This window comes from Mastacembelus armatus, chromosome 8, assembly GCF_900324485.2.
Source record: "Mastacembelus armatus chromosome 8, fMasArm1.2, whole genome shotgun sequence".
NCBI lineage: Eukaryota > Metazoa > Chordata > Actinopteri > Synbranchiformes > Mastacembelidae > Mastacembelus > Mastacembelus armatus.
In genome coordinates this window covers 10,747,979-10,766,670 of record NC_046640.1, presented here as the reverse complement: position 1 = coordinate 10,766,670, position 18,692 = coordinate 10,747,979, and the positions used below count along the sequence as shown (strand labels likewise).

General features: G+C 40.4%; 1 protein-coding gene across 2 annotated transcripts; it reads left to right on the top strand.

Moving 5' to 3' along the window:
* Positions 1-622: 622 nt before the first annotated feature.
* Positions 623-18,303, top strand: ppp1r1b (protein phosphatase 1, regulatory (inhibitor) subunit 1B). 2 transcript variants are annotated; one of them, XM_026326113.1, is made up of 5 exons: positions 623-1,044; positions 12,604-12,687; positions 13,560-13,635; positions 14,884-15,021; positions 16,410-18,303. In XM_026326113.1, exons 1-5 carry the CDS (start codon positions 931-933, stop codon positions 16,604-16,606), a joined length of 609 nt encoding a protein of 202 aa, XP_026181898.1. In that variant the 5' UTR covers positions 623-930; the 3' UTR covers positions 16,607-18,303. The 2 variants fall into 2 exon arrangements, with proteins under 2 accessions (XP_026181898.1, XP_026181899.1); XM_026326114.1 differs by lacking the exon at positions 14,884-15,021.
* Positions 18,304-18,692: the final 389 nt, after the last annotated feature.

Sequence of the window (18,692 nt, the reverse complement as noted above, 5' to 3'; positions counted from 1 at the left end):
ACTTTTTTTAGTAAGTTCAATTTGTGGATTTACTCAGGCTGTTTGCAGGTTAAAAAGCATTTTAATGGAGTTAATGGAGTCTTGGCTAATGATGAATCTCTGCAGGATGAAAGAAACTCACAACCCAAACATTTCACTGTAACTACAGTGTTTTTTGTTTTTTTTTTGAAAATTATTGGCTAGAGCATCACATAGCTAACACCTCCCAGCCTAATAAATCTAGATGTCAGTAGCATGGGCTTAACTGCTGGATGACCATGTACATTCTGCCAGCATACCCCACACATCTATCTCTTCTTGTTTATCCGTCCGTGTGCTCCCCCTTCCCTCCCTTCTCTCGGTATAAATCTCTCATTCACAAATAGAGGCCAAAAGAGGCTCAGCTGATGTGATGAGATTATTATTTTTTCTGATTACAAATCAACCTCAGCTTAGATAGACAGAAAAACAGCCGCTTCCCCCTCCACCCTTTGCAACATCCTCTTTCCCCTCCTCTCCTACTTGCTCTGGCTCCTCCCCTCTCACCTAATGTCTCCTCCTCCTTATTTTGGCCTGTGGCCCCTCCCCTCCATCGCCTGCCCACCCACTTCTCTCTTTCACAGCCAGACCTAGGGACGTGCCTCATTCATTCTTGCTGCACAGGTTGTGAGGAAAGGGAGAAAGAGTGTGAGAGGGAGAGCATAACAGGGAGAGGGGAATTTTAGCAACGGAAAGAGGACAGGAGGTGTGAAAACAAAGGGTCTGTTCAGTTTGTTGTTTTTCTAGGAGAAGAAGGAGGAATCAGGGTGTGAAGGTGTGGGCAAGAGAGAGAAGACAAGTTTTCAGGAGTGGGACTACCCAGCAGTGGGAGGTTCCTTCAGGGAGGTTATAGTGATCTTTGATAGCAAACTCTCCGCTCTGCTGGGAGTCAGACCCTCAGGATCTGAAAGCATGGAGCCCTCCGTGTCGACCGAGGTCGAGGGGGAGCCCAAGGAGAGAAAGAAGATTCACTTTGCTGTGCCAATCTCTGCACCCACCAACCTGGACCCTCGGCAAGTAGAGATGGTGAGCAGCCAGTGGACAGTAGCTCAATTTTATGCCTCTGATGATTCAGTGTCAAATTTTAGCTCTAGCTTGTTTGTTTGATATGCATGATACACACGTGGTTTCCAACTCCATCTCTTATTGACCAACTTTCCCTCTAACTACCACCCAGTAATTCAAGAAAAGGGATGCATTGTTTATTACTTGCCACATTTCTTCACTTTGTAACTGAATCTCTCTGCATCACATTTTCTCTTTGTTTTGTTTCATTTTCACATGCAGTAATAGATGTGCTGTCTCTTTCTCCAACAGTTTTCCCTCTCTCTGCTTCCTCATGAGATTAGTGCTTTGTTGTCTCATCTTATCTCGACCTCTTTAAAAATGTGACATTAACATCCAAAGTCATTATCCTTAAAGTCAGTTCACTCTTTTGTAAGTGCAACAATAAGGCCTTGATGTTTTGTAACTGCCACTGCTGATAGTGACTGTTTTGGCTTTAGCTTCTTGTCACGCTCTCATAGTGAATGACCTCTGTCATCTGAGTTTGTGTTAGTCCCTCCCTGGTTTTCCACAGAATTACTGACTCAGCATGTCGTAGATCAGTTTGTGATATGCTCATATTTTGACAACTCTGATCGTTTTTGGCTCTACCGATGGGGACTCTTATTTTAGAGAAGGGAGAAAGTGGGCCAAAGCTGGAGCCTTTTGGTGTCGAGGTAGATTGAGGCCAGTGGCTCATCCCTCCCGAGAACCTGAGGAGAGGTGGGAAAGCAAGAGAGAGATTTGCTATAGGAAGGAAAAAGATACACAACCTGATCTCTGGGTTCACCTGTCTGGGGTCAGCTCCCTCAGCGACTGTCCTTGTTTCACAGTTACATAAGAAGCTTTTAATGAACTAGAGTGGCCTGTGATCCTTCTCTGTTGTACCCCTTAGTGATCATCATATACTGTCATAACAAGTTGGCCTTTACTGCTGAGTAATCCGTGGTACAGATGAAAGTGTGATAATTACATTTTCCAGAACATGCCCTAGCTTTTAAGTCAGTTCTTATGACAAAACATACTCTCATACAATACTGTGTTCTCTTTTGAGATGCTAATGCTGAATCATAGACTGGAAGACTTGCTAAAATCTAAAGGTTTTGTATTGCTTCATGAAAATTTCCATTTCATGTTTCATGTTTCTTGTTCTTTTCCTCCCACTTTTATTTACTCTGTCTTTTTCATGGCTTGTCATCACAGTCTGATCTCTATCATCTCTTCCAAGAAACCACAGGATATCAATCTACCATATGCTGTTCCTTCATTAAAAAATTCTCACTTCCTTCTGGTTTGGGGAGGACCTTGTTACTCAGTCACCGATGGTGATCAACTATTTTTAGGTTCGTTGGCTGGCTCTGCTCCAGACCGACCCTGGACTTTACCTTCACATGCCCTAGGTTGTGTGTGCTGAAGCTTCTGTAGTTGCTCAGTGGTACTGTCCGAGGCGTTTGTGCCATAAACATGTTTCAGGACTATAAAAATGATAAAGCCTCGGGTTGGTTGTTGATGAGATTTTGTGTGTGTATTATGCAGGTGGATGAATACTGAGTGTAACAATAAAGCAAAGCAAAAAAAAAACAGTTTAAATAGCTGAAGCGCTGAAGAGGAACTAGAAACCATAGCAGCACTCAGGAGATGAGGTGTTTATGTGTACTTAAAAACAGATTACATCTACCCAAGGCTGATGGGATTCTCCAGGGACATTTGGGTGGGTTGCAGTAACAGTTAGCAACACTAATTTGATTCCCTTCCCATCCCACAGCAATTACTAACGTCTGCAAGTCCATCTTTACTAACAAGTTGCAATGACTAATCCATTGTTCTCAACTTATTACACAACCAGTAACTTGTTATTGTTGTTTGTGATGGCATTTAAACCCCAAAAGCGATATTGACCGAACTCCCATGGCCTTGTTACTATGGAGACGGGCTACAAGAATGTCGCCCAAAGCTCCCCCACAGTTGGCATCTAAAAGGTCAACTTTAATGGACAGCTCTGTCTAGATAGGTTGTTTACATCTGTGCTGTTGGTTGTTTGTAGATATGTATGTGCAAATGTTCTTTGATGGGTTCAGTGTTAGTGTGAGAGACGCTTTTATACCTCCCACTCAGTGATATATTGCATATTGTGGGAGAAAACACCATTATTTGTACATGCCTCAAAGGTGTAAGATGATTAGTGTTAGAGTCTTATTAGGCACTTCTCACCAGTTTGTGAATATTTACTCTGAAAGAGAAATTTCTACTGTAATGTCTGCAAAGACTATGATTATAGCAAAAACATTTCTAATTTATCTCTGATGATATTTAGTCATGCTGATTGTTTTGGATTTATTCAACCAAATCATGTGTCATCTATGTTCCATCCGTTTTAAGATGATCAACCTTCATGCTGAGAAGTCAGGAGCAAAATTGTTACTGTTTGCAACAACACTGAGAAACCACATGGCTGTATTTACCATTCCTACCCCCTCTCCACATATACTACATGCACCCGATCGTGTGCGCTTTGCAAGTGCTGGTGGGTAATGTGCATAATGGACAGAGATTAGGGTCATGGTCCAGACGCTGCATCCCTGATTCTCTCCAAGTCTGCCCTCTGCGGATTCAACAAGCAGACATCTCTACACGTTTCTCACGTTTCTCCTCTCTCAAATCAACATTATCTGGTCAGCTCATGTCGAGTCCTGGAACTGACAGGAAACTCAGAACATGACAGGAAATGTCTGTGGACAGGAAAGTGTATCAGTCCCAAGCCAATTATTGGCAAACACTTCCAGGATAATCTATGCTAAACCTAGGGGGTTATCGAGGGCATGATTAAAGTTCCCCAAGTGGCCCCACCCACATTCCCCACTCTCCTATCCCTTCTTCTTCCCGTCACACCCCGACCCTGTCCAGCCCTCCCCTTCATCCTGCCCAGTCCAGGCTCTGGGCTAAACGTCAAACAGCGACCTTTGATGCAGTCAGTGTTTGTGGGTAAACATTAGTAGAAATGTCACTGTATTGGTGTGACTCATTTTACCCAATGATGTGATCTGTTTTTATATAAATACACCTTTATGTTTCTTTCAAAGTTCCTCTCCCAAAGTGTTTTTTTGACATTTGTAATGGCCACAACGAAAAAAAAAAGAAAAAAAAGTGGGGTTCTAAAAAAATGGATGGCCTTGTGTGAAACCACAGATTGTAACTGAAATTTGGACACAATCAATGGGGCTCTGTCTTCAGTAGGTTGCGTATATGTTTGTTCCTCCCTGTTTTTGACAGTCCAGACATTTTGATTAATTAATGACTCTGGAGCAACATGTTCTTGGCCTGTATCTTCCTATAGCACAAAGTTTCTTTTCATATCTCTTGTTTCATTTTGTGTCAGCAGTGCAGCTTCTGTGCAAAAACGCTTGTTTATTCCATTTAATCATTTGTATTTTATTCTCAAAATCATGCTCTCACATTAACTAAACAATCTATCATTATTGGCTGGGGTATGCGCTTCTTTTTTTTAAAATCTGGCAAAGCAGCAACATCGGCAACTACATCATGACAGGACAGCAGAGGATTAGAAGGGAAACAGTGGTGCAGTGGGGAGGGAAATGGAGATGGGGGGATAAGGGCTGGACATGATCTGGAGCTGACATGTCAGATGTCAATCTGTTCATTGCAAGTGGACACTGAACAGCACCTTTGAGATCTCTTCCTGCCTCCTGATTTTGGCATCAGGGTCAGGAGCTGAAACTGGAGTCCCCCTCTCTCTAAAAAGCCACAAGATGGTCATACAATGTAGGCGTATTGAGAAGAGCACTGAAGCGGGACTTGCTCCAAATGGGATTGGTCTTGATCCCTGTTTCATCAACACAGAAAAGACAAGGCATTATGTTATTGCTGCTGCGCCTGTTGTAATCTCTGATTTTCATCAATGTGGTTGAGTTTTTTTTTTCCATGTTTGAGTTCCTGCAACCTAATGAGCTTGCAAAGAGGAATACCAACTCATCTTAAATATGTTTAGGAAGGAATTGCTCAAGCAGGAACAAGTTTTGCACAAATATCAAAATGGTTTGTCTGCCTGGGATAAAATAGCTTATTTTAGTGGTTTTGATTTACACAGATAATAAATTAAGGTGTTTTGAACTATTTCAGTGCTAAAAATCTTAATAATCATAAATTATATTGAAATTGTACAGATGCGTTTATACATACCTTTGTTATCCAGGTAATAACTGTAGGCTGCATAGCAACCATCAACAATAACCCGATTTCATTTATCAGCTGTGAGTACATACAACATTGCAGATGAGTAATTACAGATACTTTTTATACCTGCCTGTTGACCTCTGGAACTTGTCTTTGTCAGCTGAACAACGTGCATGGACAAGAAAGGCAGAATTAACTGAGTGTATGTTAGCAATGACTTCATTTCTGTGAAAGCCTTGATTGGCACCACCCCTGTTGTCACTTCGCACTGTGAGTTGCTCCACTGTGTGCTGTGGCCTGGCAGGTGGCTTCCTGTCACTCATTAGCCACTGGCATTATATCTCTGTTGTGTTGGGATGGTAAACATTTCTTCCAACAAGCTCTGCAACAACAAGGCAAACAGTTAACTAATTGCATAAGTAGTGATGTGTACTGTGAGGTAGAGGATATGGAGAGAAAGAGGGTGCAGTGTAATTATGTTCCCTATTTGGGGGTCACTGGAGAGTCCTTCCAGATGCTACCTCCAGCCATCTGTTTATTCGGTTAGCCAGTGGTGGGGTCAAAAGTCAGCACAAAAGTGTGGCTGTTGAGAAGGAATATGCAGCAGCCTCTCAGACTTATCTGAATAGCAATGCCCGCACAGTGTATATCTGACATACCCCAGTTGCAGCTGGGGGTGTAATTTGCATAGTGGTGTCCTTGACCCTCTTTGAAACAGTTGGAAGTGCAATAAGCCAGTGTTACTCAGTGAAGCAGCTTGACTGGACTTTAGTGAGTGGTGACTGAGTGTAGCCTGAATGTGTGTGACAGAGCTATTTCTCACTTGAGAGCTTTGATCGCAATTTGACCGCCATGTTTATCAGGAAGGAGTGCAGTGTCCAGCTGTTTGGCAAAACACAAACCATAAAAAATGAATATATTCCAATCAATATATTCCAATTTCCAATCAGATAAAGATGAGGATGTCAGTGAACAGTGATCATATTTTACATTTTGCAGAAAGAGTCCAGTATGTTATCTTTTAGCCTCCTACCAACAAAGATTAAATAGATACACTGCTATGCACAGTAACCAGATAAGCTACAGGTTGCAACGCTCTTATCTTTGTATCTGTATGCTCTGAATTTGCTAAACCTGTTTGAATTTCCAACAAACTGCCGCCCATTGCTCCCTTATATTATTAGCAAAAATAGATTAATGTCTTAGCATATCAACATGTTTGTAAAGGCTAAACCTGTAATGTATCACACATATAACACAATGCAATGTCGTTTCATTGTTTCTGCCTAAACTTACAAAACATATTGAGTGGAAAGGGAAAGGTGTATTTGGCTGCTTTAAAAAAATACAGTAAATAAGAAGAAAAAAAAAAACATGATCTCATACTGAGAGTGATCATTGTTCAGCTTATTGTGTTATTGAAGTCACTGCAAAAATGCACTTTCAGCACCACAGGCGGTTCTGTGGCTTCAATTTAAAAGGTTCACTGGGGGGCATGGCAACACCATGACTTTGTTTAATTGAGCTGCTCTTCTGAGTTTAAACGGGTCACGACAGCAGAGATCGGGAATAAAACTGCAGCAGAGCACCTCTCACTCACTGACGGTTAAAGTCGAGATGAGTCTTTGCTTGTGTCTTAAGAGACCCAAATGCAGGATCACAAAACAAGCAACAATAAGGTCATCCTAAAGTGACATTGATGCAGAATTGCTGTTCTGCTCAAAAAACACAAAGACCAAACTGAGAAATGTAAATCAAAAGGATAAATAAACAAAACTGCGACATACAGAACAGAAGCAAGAAATGTAAACCTAACCTGTTTGTCATTAGTAATTATGACACAAACAAAGGTGGATGTTAGGTGATGTAGTACATTGATTGATTTAGAAAACACTGGACTTTCCTGTTCCTGTTCCAGTTCCACTCCTTAACTGGGAGTTTATTACTCAGGATGCACTCCCTATTTCGTTTGATAGCACTTGCAATAAAATGCTTGATCAGAAATCTTGAATCTTAAATCTCTTGAATCTTGATTTTGCTGCAGCTAAGACGACTTGTTATATATCAATGAATTGGCAATATAATGTCAAAGGGGTTTAGAAAAAAACTAAAGTTGAAACAGACCCAGTACACCTTCCTGATGAACTTTCAGGAAGTTCTTTGTTTCCTTGATGATGAGGATTCAGTATGTTTACCTCTGGAATGGTTGTGAGTGTTGTATTGTTGTTGTTATTGTTGTGAAGAAAAAGTTGCTTCTTGCTGGAACAGGTTGAAGGTGGGGCAGCCAACATGATGCCAATTAGGTTGGAGGTCTTTGTCTATAACACTGTAGGTCGTGCACATACACAAGTGCTTGTTTCTGAGTGACTGTAGTGGTATGTGCCAGTGGCAAATGCTATAACTGCAAATCAATATTTTCAAATCCATATCTATCCATCCAGAGCAGGGTCACAGCTGAGCCATGAGTGCAAACTTCATATGGACCTGACTGATCGTTAGAGTTGACACGCACTGCTTGATAGCATGGACCAATGTCTACAAGTGCTATTGCACACAAAGGGTAGGAGCTAGGAGATCTTAGATGTGTTTTTCTCTGCGTCAAGGCCAGGTCTGCACAGCTGACTCCTCTCAAATACTTGACTGTCTGCACCGGTGCAGGGCAGTTTTAGAGCCTTTCTGTCTCATCCCACGGAGCCCCCAGAGACCCCTCTGTTCTAGTTTATGCTGTCCTACTGCTGCTGCTTTTTATAGATCTGGCCACCAGAGCACCAGCTTAGAGGACGTCCGCTGGGGAGCAAACCCATATCAGCCGCTCTGCACCCAGGCTGTTAAACAAAGCGATGCCTGGCCAACACATACACCTGCACATGCACATACACACACACAAACATGTGCAATGTCAACGTTTACCAATGACTGTTGACCCCATGTAGAGACAGAGACACAGAGTGGGGTATTGGAGTCATATGTTGGAGTCCTTCCAGGCTACTTAACCTCTTTGCCTCCAATTATACTTGACAGAGGCACAAATATTCAACAAGTCTGAAGATTTTTATTTATATGGCACGTCTTAAAACACATGATGAAATGGCTGCTAAGATTTAAAGAAATCATCAGTAAATGCAAGTAAGAAATGTAAACGCATGATCCTTTAATAAAATATATTAGAATGTGTTTAAAATGTTTTAATCGATTTAGTTTAGACAGTGTACACCAGCACTTTTAATCAATTTGGAGATTTTTGTATCAATGCAGTCAGCACTTTATTCAAATTCACTCATCAGTGTTACATAAACTCATGAGTCTCCTTTTTACGCTATCATTCATGTGCTGCCTACTCTCAGGGAAGCCTGCAGGCAAATACCAGTGCAACCACTAAAAGACCACCTCAGCACCCAGCTTAAAACCCCTGACTGAAAGTCCACCAGAGCCCGACTGATCTTTGGACAAAATAATGACTGCCAAGGGAGGAGAGGATTTTGGACACTGGGGCAGGGGGTTTAGAGAAGCAGCAGAGGGAGGGGATGGGGGGGATAAAGCATAGCGCGAATAATCTCACACGATGTGTCCCAGTGTTGGCGTAAATAAGGAAGTTACATACAGTATTATATAACTTGGAGAGAGCCACGTGGTTTTAAGGCTGGAAAATGTGTGTGGAGTGTGTGTTTATGTCATCCGGCATTGCCAATGTCATATAGTATCAGCGCACAACACTGCCACCACCATGGTACTTTGTTTATAAATGGGTGTATAAGACAAACATGCAGACACGTCTCTTAACTGTCATTTGGGGATTACGGACACTGCCTGTGGACTGGCAGACTGTGGTGGTTGCCCCCATGTTTAGGAAAGTGGGTAAGAGTGTGTGCGCCAATGCTCAGGGTATCACACTGGTCACACCAGGAAGGTTTATGACAGTGTGCTGGAAAGGAGACTGTCAAGCCACAGACCCAGGAGAAGCAATACGCAAGTCCATTCTTTGTAAACCTAGATTGAGAGTTGTGGGTATATTTTCTGCTGGAAACCAAACATGTTTCCAGTTAGTGTTGGCCTCCACCAAGGATGTCCCTTGTCCTGTTTGGGACTTTCATATACAGTATCTTGAGGAGCAGAGGGGAGGAGGACAAGTGTCTGTTTTGGTTCCACAGTATCGTTTCTCTGCTTTTTGCAGATGATGTGGCTCTGTTGTTTTCCTCATATCGCGTCTGTCTGAAGTCATGGTTCTCTGGCAGAAAACAGTGAATTCAAGTATCTGAGGGCCTTGTTCACAACTAAAGGAAAATGAAGTGTGGAACCGACCAGAGGACTGTTGTGGTATTAGCAGTAATGTGAGCGCTGATGGATGTGTAAACTACTTTGCTTAACCCACTGCCTCCACAGCCAGAATCTGTATAAACAGCAGAAACTGGATGAGAGAAAGAGATACCTGTGTGTTTGCAACGAAACCATTTATGTTTATTACCTCCATGATTTTATTATTTTTATGTCATGTATAGTGTATTTTACAAGCTGTTTTGAAGCTTATTTAAAACATGAACTGTCATCGTTTTCCTGGTTTAGAAGATTATGTCTTGGCACACACACACACATAGACACACACATTTCATGTGAGCACACATTTGGGTTAATAGATCATCAGATTATGCTTCTCAGTGACCTCAATTATCCCACTCAATTATTTTCCTTTCCATTTATCTAACCATCCCTATTTTTAATTTCATCTTAATAAATTAACCTCAGCTCTGTAGTTCTGAATTTTTCACAGCTTTCACAGCAATCACTATCTCATTAGAGGTGAAAAGAATCTTTTGGGAGGTCATGACATGGACTTTAAGCAGCATTTGCTTTTGTTAAATAGCTTTCACTATAGATTCAATATATATATATATATAGAGGGAGAGAGAAAGGTACAATCACAGTAAATCACTTCCAGTGATGCTGAGAAATGTATGAAGAGATATTTCTCTGGATTTATCCAGGGATGTGATTTTGTTTCATCTGCCCAGTTGCTAATAATTACTTCTTCTTTCAATAAACTAATTGATTTATTGATTCCATTTTAGAGTTAGTGAGCGTCTGCTGGCATGGTGGCAGAACTGTCAGATTTTCTCTGACACCTCCTGTTGGCCCTTCGACCTTTCACCATAACCTTACAACAACACACAAACACCAAAGAGCAGAAAAATTCTGTATGCCTAGAAATGTAGCTGAACATTCCAGTGGTTTTCCTAGTTTAATGACTAATACCTTAGGACATGGGAGTAGACTTCATCATAGCTACATCTGGTTGTCTGCTCTTTCTCATGGGTCTCTGTCAGAGCCACCTCAGGCTGCCCTGCAGGGCTGGTAGCAGGTGTCAGGCAGGCAGAGCCTGCAGGGGTCACAGCAGCGTAAAGCCCCAGGCTTCCACACCTTGCCAGGGCAGATAGACAGGAGGAAATGGAGAGGAAACCCTGTGGATGTTCCCTGGCAATAAAGAGAGAAAGAGAAAGAGATCAATTGGGGCTACGAAAGGGCAGACAAGTCAGAAAACATGAGGATAGTGTTATGATTCCACCTATGGCACACAAAACTGATGGCAAGGAGAGGGAAATAGATGAGGTTAATGTTACTGTCAAGAACTGAAGGATGGATGTGGAAGTAAACAGAACAGAGGAAGGAGTGAAAGAAGTGAGATGAGAATAAAAGAGAGGTGAATAAGGGAGGAAGAGATAGTGTAATAGATTCAGGAGGGAAAGGAAAGCTGGAAGCTCTGTGATGAGATTAAAATGTGTCTGACCAGCAACAGCTTTCCATTCTACAGTACTGCAAGCCTCTGCTTTGGTAACATGCAGCTCAACTGTGCACATCTCCAATACAAAGATGGAGGGGAAATGAACACAAACACAACTCTCCATAAAGAACAGTTTTACACAAAATAGAGCCAGAACACTTACCTCTCATTCTAGGGTGCTGTGTGGTGCCATTATCAGCAGTGCCAAGGTTCATGTCATGGCCAAGGTTGGCTTGCTGCACAGAGGACACTTTCAATCCCTTGGTTGTGTGACCTGTCAAGTCCACTAGGCTGCAAAGTTTTTATTCTCACTATTCTCAACATTTTTCTGAAAAGCAGTTTAGAATTGTAGAGAAGTGAGTCAAAGCAGCAAGCTCTGATTTTAAATTGTTTTATAAAGCAAAGGCTCAATGTATGCCACTCAGGGCAGTCCAGTATTTAACGTAATACCTCACTCCAAACTTATCTCTTTCTCATAAAAAGCTCACTTCCTGTTTCCAGTCAACTCCAATTATAATCAAATTTCATTGTGGAAAAACTGAACAAAGCTGATTAAGTGATTTATCATTTGGTTTTTAAAATATCATAAAATCATTATAAACCATCAGGATGCCCAAAGAAATCCAAAAGAAATTTAAATTAACAATGATATTAAAAAGGTCTGCAAGGAGTTAGTGCTTGGTACTCAAATAATATATTTGGGGTGGAACGGTACTTCAAATGGACTCCATGTAGCATCAGTTCCTTTGCATTTTGTGGCTGAAAAAAAAGCCCAAACTTTGGAGCTTATTTATATTGGCATGGTGTGATACTGGTGAACTGGAAGGATGTAGGTGCACAGCTGTGCCTATATTCCTAAGGACAGATAGTTTGCTGTATACAGTGATTTGTGCCAAAGGTGAAGTGGAAACCTGCAGTCCCCCTGGCTCCAATTTTGCTTTGAGATCATAAGAAACGTGACTTCAGCTTTAAGGGAAATGAGTGTGGGCCAAGCGAGGGAGACTGGATGGTGGAAGGGAGTGTCTGAGCTGATTGCCGGGGTTCATTTAACGTAAAATCACCATTTCAACGGTCGCCCTGTTGGTAAAGGTCTGTATGACCTCACCTGTTGCACTCACACTCCCAGCATTATGTGTCATGTGAGGAGCTCATTCATTTCAAATAAGATATCTAAAGATCTACTGCTTCTTAAATGCTGGATAATTTGAAACTTGAGCAGCAATTTAGTTTCTCTTCTACAACACATCACTTTTTCTGTGTAATGTATCTGTATCTGAAATCAGAAGGTTGTATAATGGCTTTTTCTCTGCTCTACTGATTATAGCATTCACGTTGACCTGACCACTATTGAGTGTTGAAAATTGGTGGTTAGTTGTTGACTCATCAGTCAGGTGGAGAGTGGCACTAATGAAATGGCGGCGGGTGCAGCTTGCCCTTCAACAGTGTGATCTGTCAACATCTTTCGACTGATTAATAAGGCTTTGTGCTTTGTGCTGGGTATTATTAATAACACTGTCTTGATCGGATTCATTATTCATATATTTATGGATGTTGTCTTTATGTGTGTTTGTTTATAGATACGACGCAGGAGGCCCACACCTGCAACACTGTTTAGAGTAGCCGATCAATCATCTCCTGAAGATGATCAGTCCACTCATCAGGTAAAGAAGTCAAAGCACTTTTATAATAAGCGTCTGTACAATCTGATCTGTCCTCCTCCAGTTTTTTTCACTTTTCAACTCAACCATGAACAAAAGCTATGAAATGGGAAATGTGAAGTGACTTGTGGCCGCATACTCGGAATTTGTGCTCTGCATTTAACCCATCCAAAGTGCACACACACACACACACACACACACACACACATCGTGAACACACAGCTGGAGCAGTGGGCCACGACTGCCCAAATGATAGAACTAAAACAATTTACCAAATAATACCGTACTGAGTTTGTCATACGTTGAATGCTGTGATTTTTGCATCATGTACTCTGACATGAATATCAGCTCCCCAATGATGTTTATCAGGTCTTTTTTTTAAACTTTATTTCATTATGTTTCATTTACACAGTTTATTAGTTTAATTAATTAGAGGAACTGTTAACCACGTAAGTAGACCATACAATAACAGTTTTTGTCAAATTATAAAATCTCATGAAGCTCCAAAATGCAAAGAAGGTTAAATATGCCAGGTAGGACTTTATTATTAAGAAATATTCACTTCTGTGGATGCTTTGTTGTACTATCTCTCCATATATGTGTATTTGCGCTCACATGGTAAATATTGACGTCTCTTAATTTCAGCATCAAACTGATTCCTCATCTTTTGTATTTTTTTAAAGCATGGATAAATTTTCCATTGTGTATGAATTGTGCAATGTAATTCTAATACAAGGACATATGGTATATATACATTTGTGTGTCATCTAAAAAATTCCTGCTTAACTAAGCCAACATTTTTATTCCAATTGAGTATTTTTAGGTCTTAAAACATGTCTTGGTGTGCTCTTTAAGGAGAAATTTGTTGTTTACAGTGGGTCGTTGGGGAGAACGGAGTGCTCAAACCAAAACGTGTCAATCCAAACGTTTACCAGCCGCCATCCCTCAAAGGTCGGTACAACCCGCATTGATACTACAGGTGGTGGTTTAATGTGTATTGGAATTCATCCTTGTTTTTAAGCCTGTTTTCGTTTTACCATGCTTCGCTGTGGTCAATATCACCCTTGTTTTCCATGCTTCACAATATCAGACAAAAGAAAAAAAAAAAGCACGTGACAGATGGGTAGTATTAAAAGCCTTTATTGCTTTTTATTTTGTGCATGTGTGATATCCATGGGTTCGCTTCAGCTTCTGCCCCAGCATCTGTATATCTGTGTGTGATAGATAGAGAAAGGAAGAAAGACAGATTAGAGCGTGACAGCTGTGAAACACTGAGTGTGAGTCTAGGAAAGTCTGGATCATCCAGGATTACACTCAGATGTGTATACAGCTGTGGCACACACACAGACACATGAACACACAGAAAATAGAAATACTTGCATGAACACAAACATGCACTTTCTTTAGGGTCTTTGTGTGTGTGGCTTCCTGCTTGGTGCATGTGGTTGTGAAAGGAGTAAAATATACATTTTTGAGCTTGTCTGCAGAATTTCATTTCATGGGAATTTCCTGGTGTGTGTTGCATGTTGATATAATATAATATAATGAGCCTCTAAGCCTCATTCCTGTCTTTCATCGGTTCAGATGCAGGAGTGAAAGAGAGAGCAACTTTGGAATTATTTCTAATTACATAACGTACCATAAGTTTTAATAACCAACCTGCCTGAGCTCCCAACTCTGCATCTGAGAGCATGACAGGATGAAACAAGCCAAGGTGACCCAGAAGAAGTGAGAGAGGGAGTTGAGGTAAATATAAGAAAAGAGAGGGGAGTGTATTGGAAGAGGGAGAGTGTGAGTCAGCACTGCCATTTGAGAGTACTGAGGAGGGGTGGGCACACCAGGAAAGACATGGATACAAACAAACAGATGGGAGAACAGGGTGAGAGAAGGGATAGAAAACAACAGAGGAGGCTCTACTATAAAAATCAGTGTGGAATACCATTTTGCAGTTGCCTGCATGTCTGTCAGTGCATGTGTTTAATTGGCGTCGTGCCTGTCTGGCATGTATTCAGAAACCCTCATGAGGCTTGATAAAAACTGACAGTGTTGAAGCGTGGTAAAACCAAAACAACATATCCCTCTATCCCTGTCTGTGTCCATGTGTTTGTGCACTCTTCTCCTTGTGTGTGTGTGTGTGTGTGTGTGTGTGTGTGTGTGTGTGTGTGTGTGTTTGTTTGTTCTGTGTTTACCTGTGTGTAGCTGTGCAGAAGATGGCTGAAGCACATATGCAGAACCTAGGTATCTACCCTCCTATGGAAGACCCTTGTGAAGGGGAGGAGGATGAGGACCACTTGCAGAGAGAGGAGGGAGAGGACACATCTCCCACCAAAGCTGCTGGTGAGAGGGAGGTTCTCTGTCAGCTGGCTGGGACCAAAACAGAGTCAACTGCAACACAGCACACAGTGGCAGCAGGGATAACACAGCTGTTTTTATTTGTTAAAGGAAAAACACACCCTATGGCACTTGATTTTATTGGACTGGTCTTGTTGTTTAGTTTGGTGGTGTGTATTTTTCTAAGCTCCTTAAAAAACTAAAAATAATATAGTTGATGTGTCAATTTGAAACATTTCCAACACAGATACACATTTAAATAGGACCAAAACTATTTCAGTTTTCAAAAATAATAGTAACCAAAGCATCGACACTAGTGTTTTTTAAGATGACACAACTGCTTTTATTTACAGCATGAACAATTGTACCATTCATCTTACTCTCACTATCACAGAGGTGATATAAAATTTATGTCATATATAAAAACCTTATTTTTTCCTAGTAGAATAGAGTTAGTCTCAGTGGAGGGACCCTGTGTGGTTTTCAATGAATCGTAAGCTCTGACCAGCAGCACAGGTGAACTTCTCTGTGTTAAGGGGCGGACCAAGTGTCATATTATCTTCCATCGCTCCCTTCACATCTGTCAAAGGGAACACTGCAGCAGACTAAGGGCCCTGCACTAACACCTATACCAGTCAGAGAGGTCAGACAGGATTAATAAGCACAGAGAGCATGCTGCCTGTGCAGAGCAAGGCTTTGTTCCTGTTCTGTATTCTACTCCACTATAAAACCTACTGATTTACTGAGATTGAATTATGAGCTGCAACAATATATCTGTGCAAATTTGATCTCCTGCAAAAAAAAAAAAAAAACCTGAAAAATGGTACACAAATTTCTGGTTAAAATGAAATTTTATTGCATATACACAACAAATGTTTTTTGTTGTTGTGGTTGTAGGTTATAGGTTTTTAATCTGCAAAATATCACATGACAACTGGCTTTTTATTCAGAATTATTGCTCTGTCAGCCCAGATCAGGGGCTATATCTAAATCTCTTTGTGAAACCTGCTGAAACAATAAGTATCCAAACAAAACGTTGAAAGATCCCAAATTTGCTTACAGTTCATCTATTTTTTTTTAATTGAACAACACATTTCAGGTTGAGTTTGCAAACAGAAAACAATAATTGATATAAGGGGATTTGTGGGTTTGCAATATAGAAAGCACAAGAAAACATTAAATGAATGCAAAATCACCAGAAATAAACATTTTTTACTCTGCATCCCATCTTCTTAAAAATTTGGCCATTCCAAAATTTATTTTGCATCAATTTATCTGCTTCTCAGGAACCTAAATTAGTGTTTATGACAAGTAACAAATCTTCGGATCTTTTTTTTTCCTTTTGCTTTGACCCATCTGTATGCCATCTTTAACATCACTCTTTTTCTCCTCAGATCACCAAGACACAGCGACCACTGAGCGGTCAGACAAGTTTTCCAGCGTGAAAGAGACGGCCAAGCAGATCCAAGCAGCACAGGAGGAGGAGGAAGAGGAGGAGCAGGAGCAGGAGCAGGAGCAGGACCAGGAGCAGGAGCAGGAGCAGGACAGAGTTGAGGCAATGACAGAGGAGAACAGCCAGGGGAGTAATTGAGTGAGACAGACAGAGAGAGAGCAGGGCAAACATATGGAGGGAAGATTTGAGGTGAGTGAAGGTGTTGTTCAACTCTGAAGACATAAAAGAAAAGGTTTTGCTTTTTTGTGGATTTTTGAATATGTGGAGTCTGAATTCACAAGTGATGATGAGAGATAAGTTAAGTGAATGACAGATACTTCCATGAAATCAAACATGAGCAAGCAAATATTTTTGTACTACTTCACCTCTAAAGGGTCAGACAGGTTAAAGGAAGAGAGTTTTTGTGTGCTTCGATCCATATGAGGAGGTGAGGAATGATCTAATGACTGAGCAGACTATAGACGCTAATGTCCCCTTTCTTATGATGAGAGTGAAGGAGACAAGGTCAACATGAAGAAATACCCTGTAAGACCAGTTCTTCCTCTACCTTAATGGTTCTGGCCAGAACTACTGTGCACAATCCTTTAAGGAAGGTAATACTTTTCACAATAAACGCAAGACACACAAATATAAAATATCCTGGGTGCACTTCTAACAAAGACTCTCTTATATGACCCTTTCAAAGTACCTGAAGGTCTTTAAGTGAGTGTGTTACAATTTATTTAGCAATCATATCCCATATCATCCTTCTGATTTGCAGCATAGTCAACATTTACCCCTTTGATTGCATGCACATGTACTGCCATCTTGTGGTATAAAGTAAGAATGACAGGATTAAAGTGATACTCCAACCTATATCTACCTTGTTTCAAGTACTTAAATCTTTAATATTTTCATGGGATCAAATAGTTTTAATGTTCCTTGTAGTTAATATTATCTGCTATAGCCATTCAGATTCTGTAATTACATCTCTATATAGTTGTTTTCATTCAAAAAGAACAGCAGCAGTGTTCAAACTTTATTCATGTCAGTTGAAAACTTTCAAGGCCTAAAAAGATTAAATATAAAAGCCCATAGTAACCTTCTTAAACCATTTCTCTATCATTATATTTACTTGTATTTACTTGTATTATGTCCATTCATGTCATTTGCAGTAATGTCCAAATACTCTAGAGTCAGCAGGTCGGCAATAAAGACAGATACTAAAAATATTTGATGTGGAGTATCACTTTATGTTTGTCTATATTTTTGTCAAATCAATGAACTGAGTGTATATGTGTAGTTACTTCACACCAGACTTTTCATATTTGAGTATTTTAAAAAATAATCCAGAAGGGGCAAAGCTACCTCTAATTTGTTTGAAATACAGTACCCAAATATTGCCTCACGCATTTGAACTTAATGTGTTTTTAACTGACATTTTGTTAAGATAAAAAAAAATGTAATTTACATTTTTCCCAAATTATGTTTTTGTGTGCTCAGAGATCCCCTTTTGTATTTTTAACAGTTTTATAAGGTCATCTTTTTCACTCATGATATCTATGTCAGAAATCTGTCATAAGAGCTGTTTTCTAATCTTCCAGTGTATTAGTAGCTCAGCTCTGTCCTGGTCTTATGGTCTACCTGTCTAACCTAAAAACAGATGCTGATTACTGTACTACATGATTAACGATTTGGTCACTGCACAATTTTCAGTGAAAATAGTCAACAGCTTTTTTAAATGTTTTTATTCCACATGCATCTAATTTAATTTCCAAAGTAATTCAAGACACAGAATCCAAGGTATCTGACAGTAATGCAGGATTAATAAAAACTTACTGTGTGCATCATCTGGGTGACTGTATGTAAAAACACTTTTTAACCTCTGACCTGCTCAGACTGGGGTTGAGCAGGTTGTGTGAGCCGTTCCCCCTCCTCTGCTTTCTGTCCTCCTCCCCTCCCCTCAGAAGAAAACAACAATGGATAGACGTGTACGAACTTATGTTTATTCTGTTTTTACTTTTATTTTTCCCCCTTTCTTTTGGTTCTCTGTGTGATGTGGTTGTTTTAAAGTGAGCAACAATATGAAATCAAAATAAACTGTTTTTCCTCCTTTAACCTGACTTGTGCTTAATGTGTGTGTATAACGTCTCAATTTTTCTGCAGAAATTTAGAATTTTTGTTGGTTTGGTTTTATCACTTACTGTAGGTATCCCCTCTGCAGTCACTGTGTTCCATAAGAAAG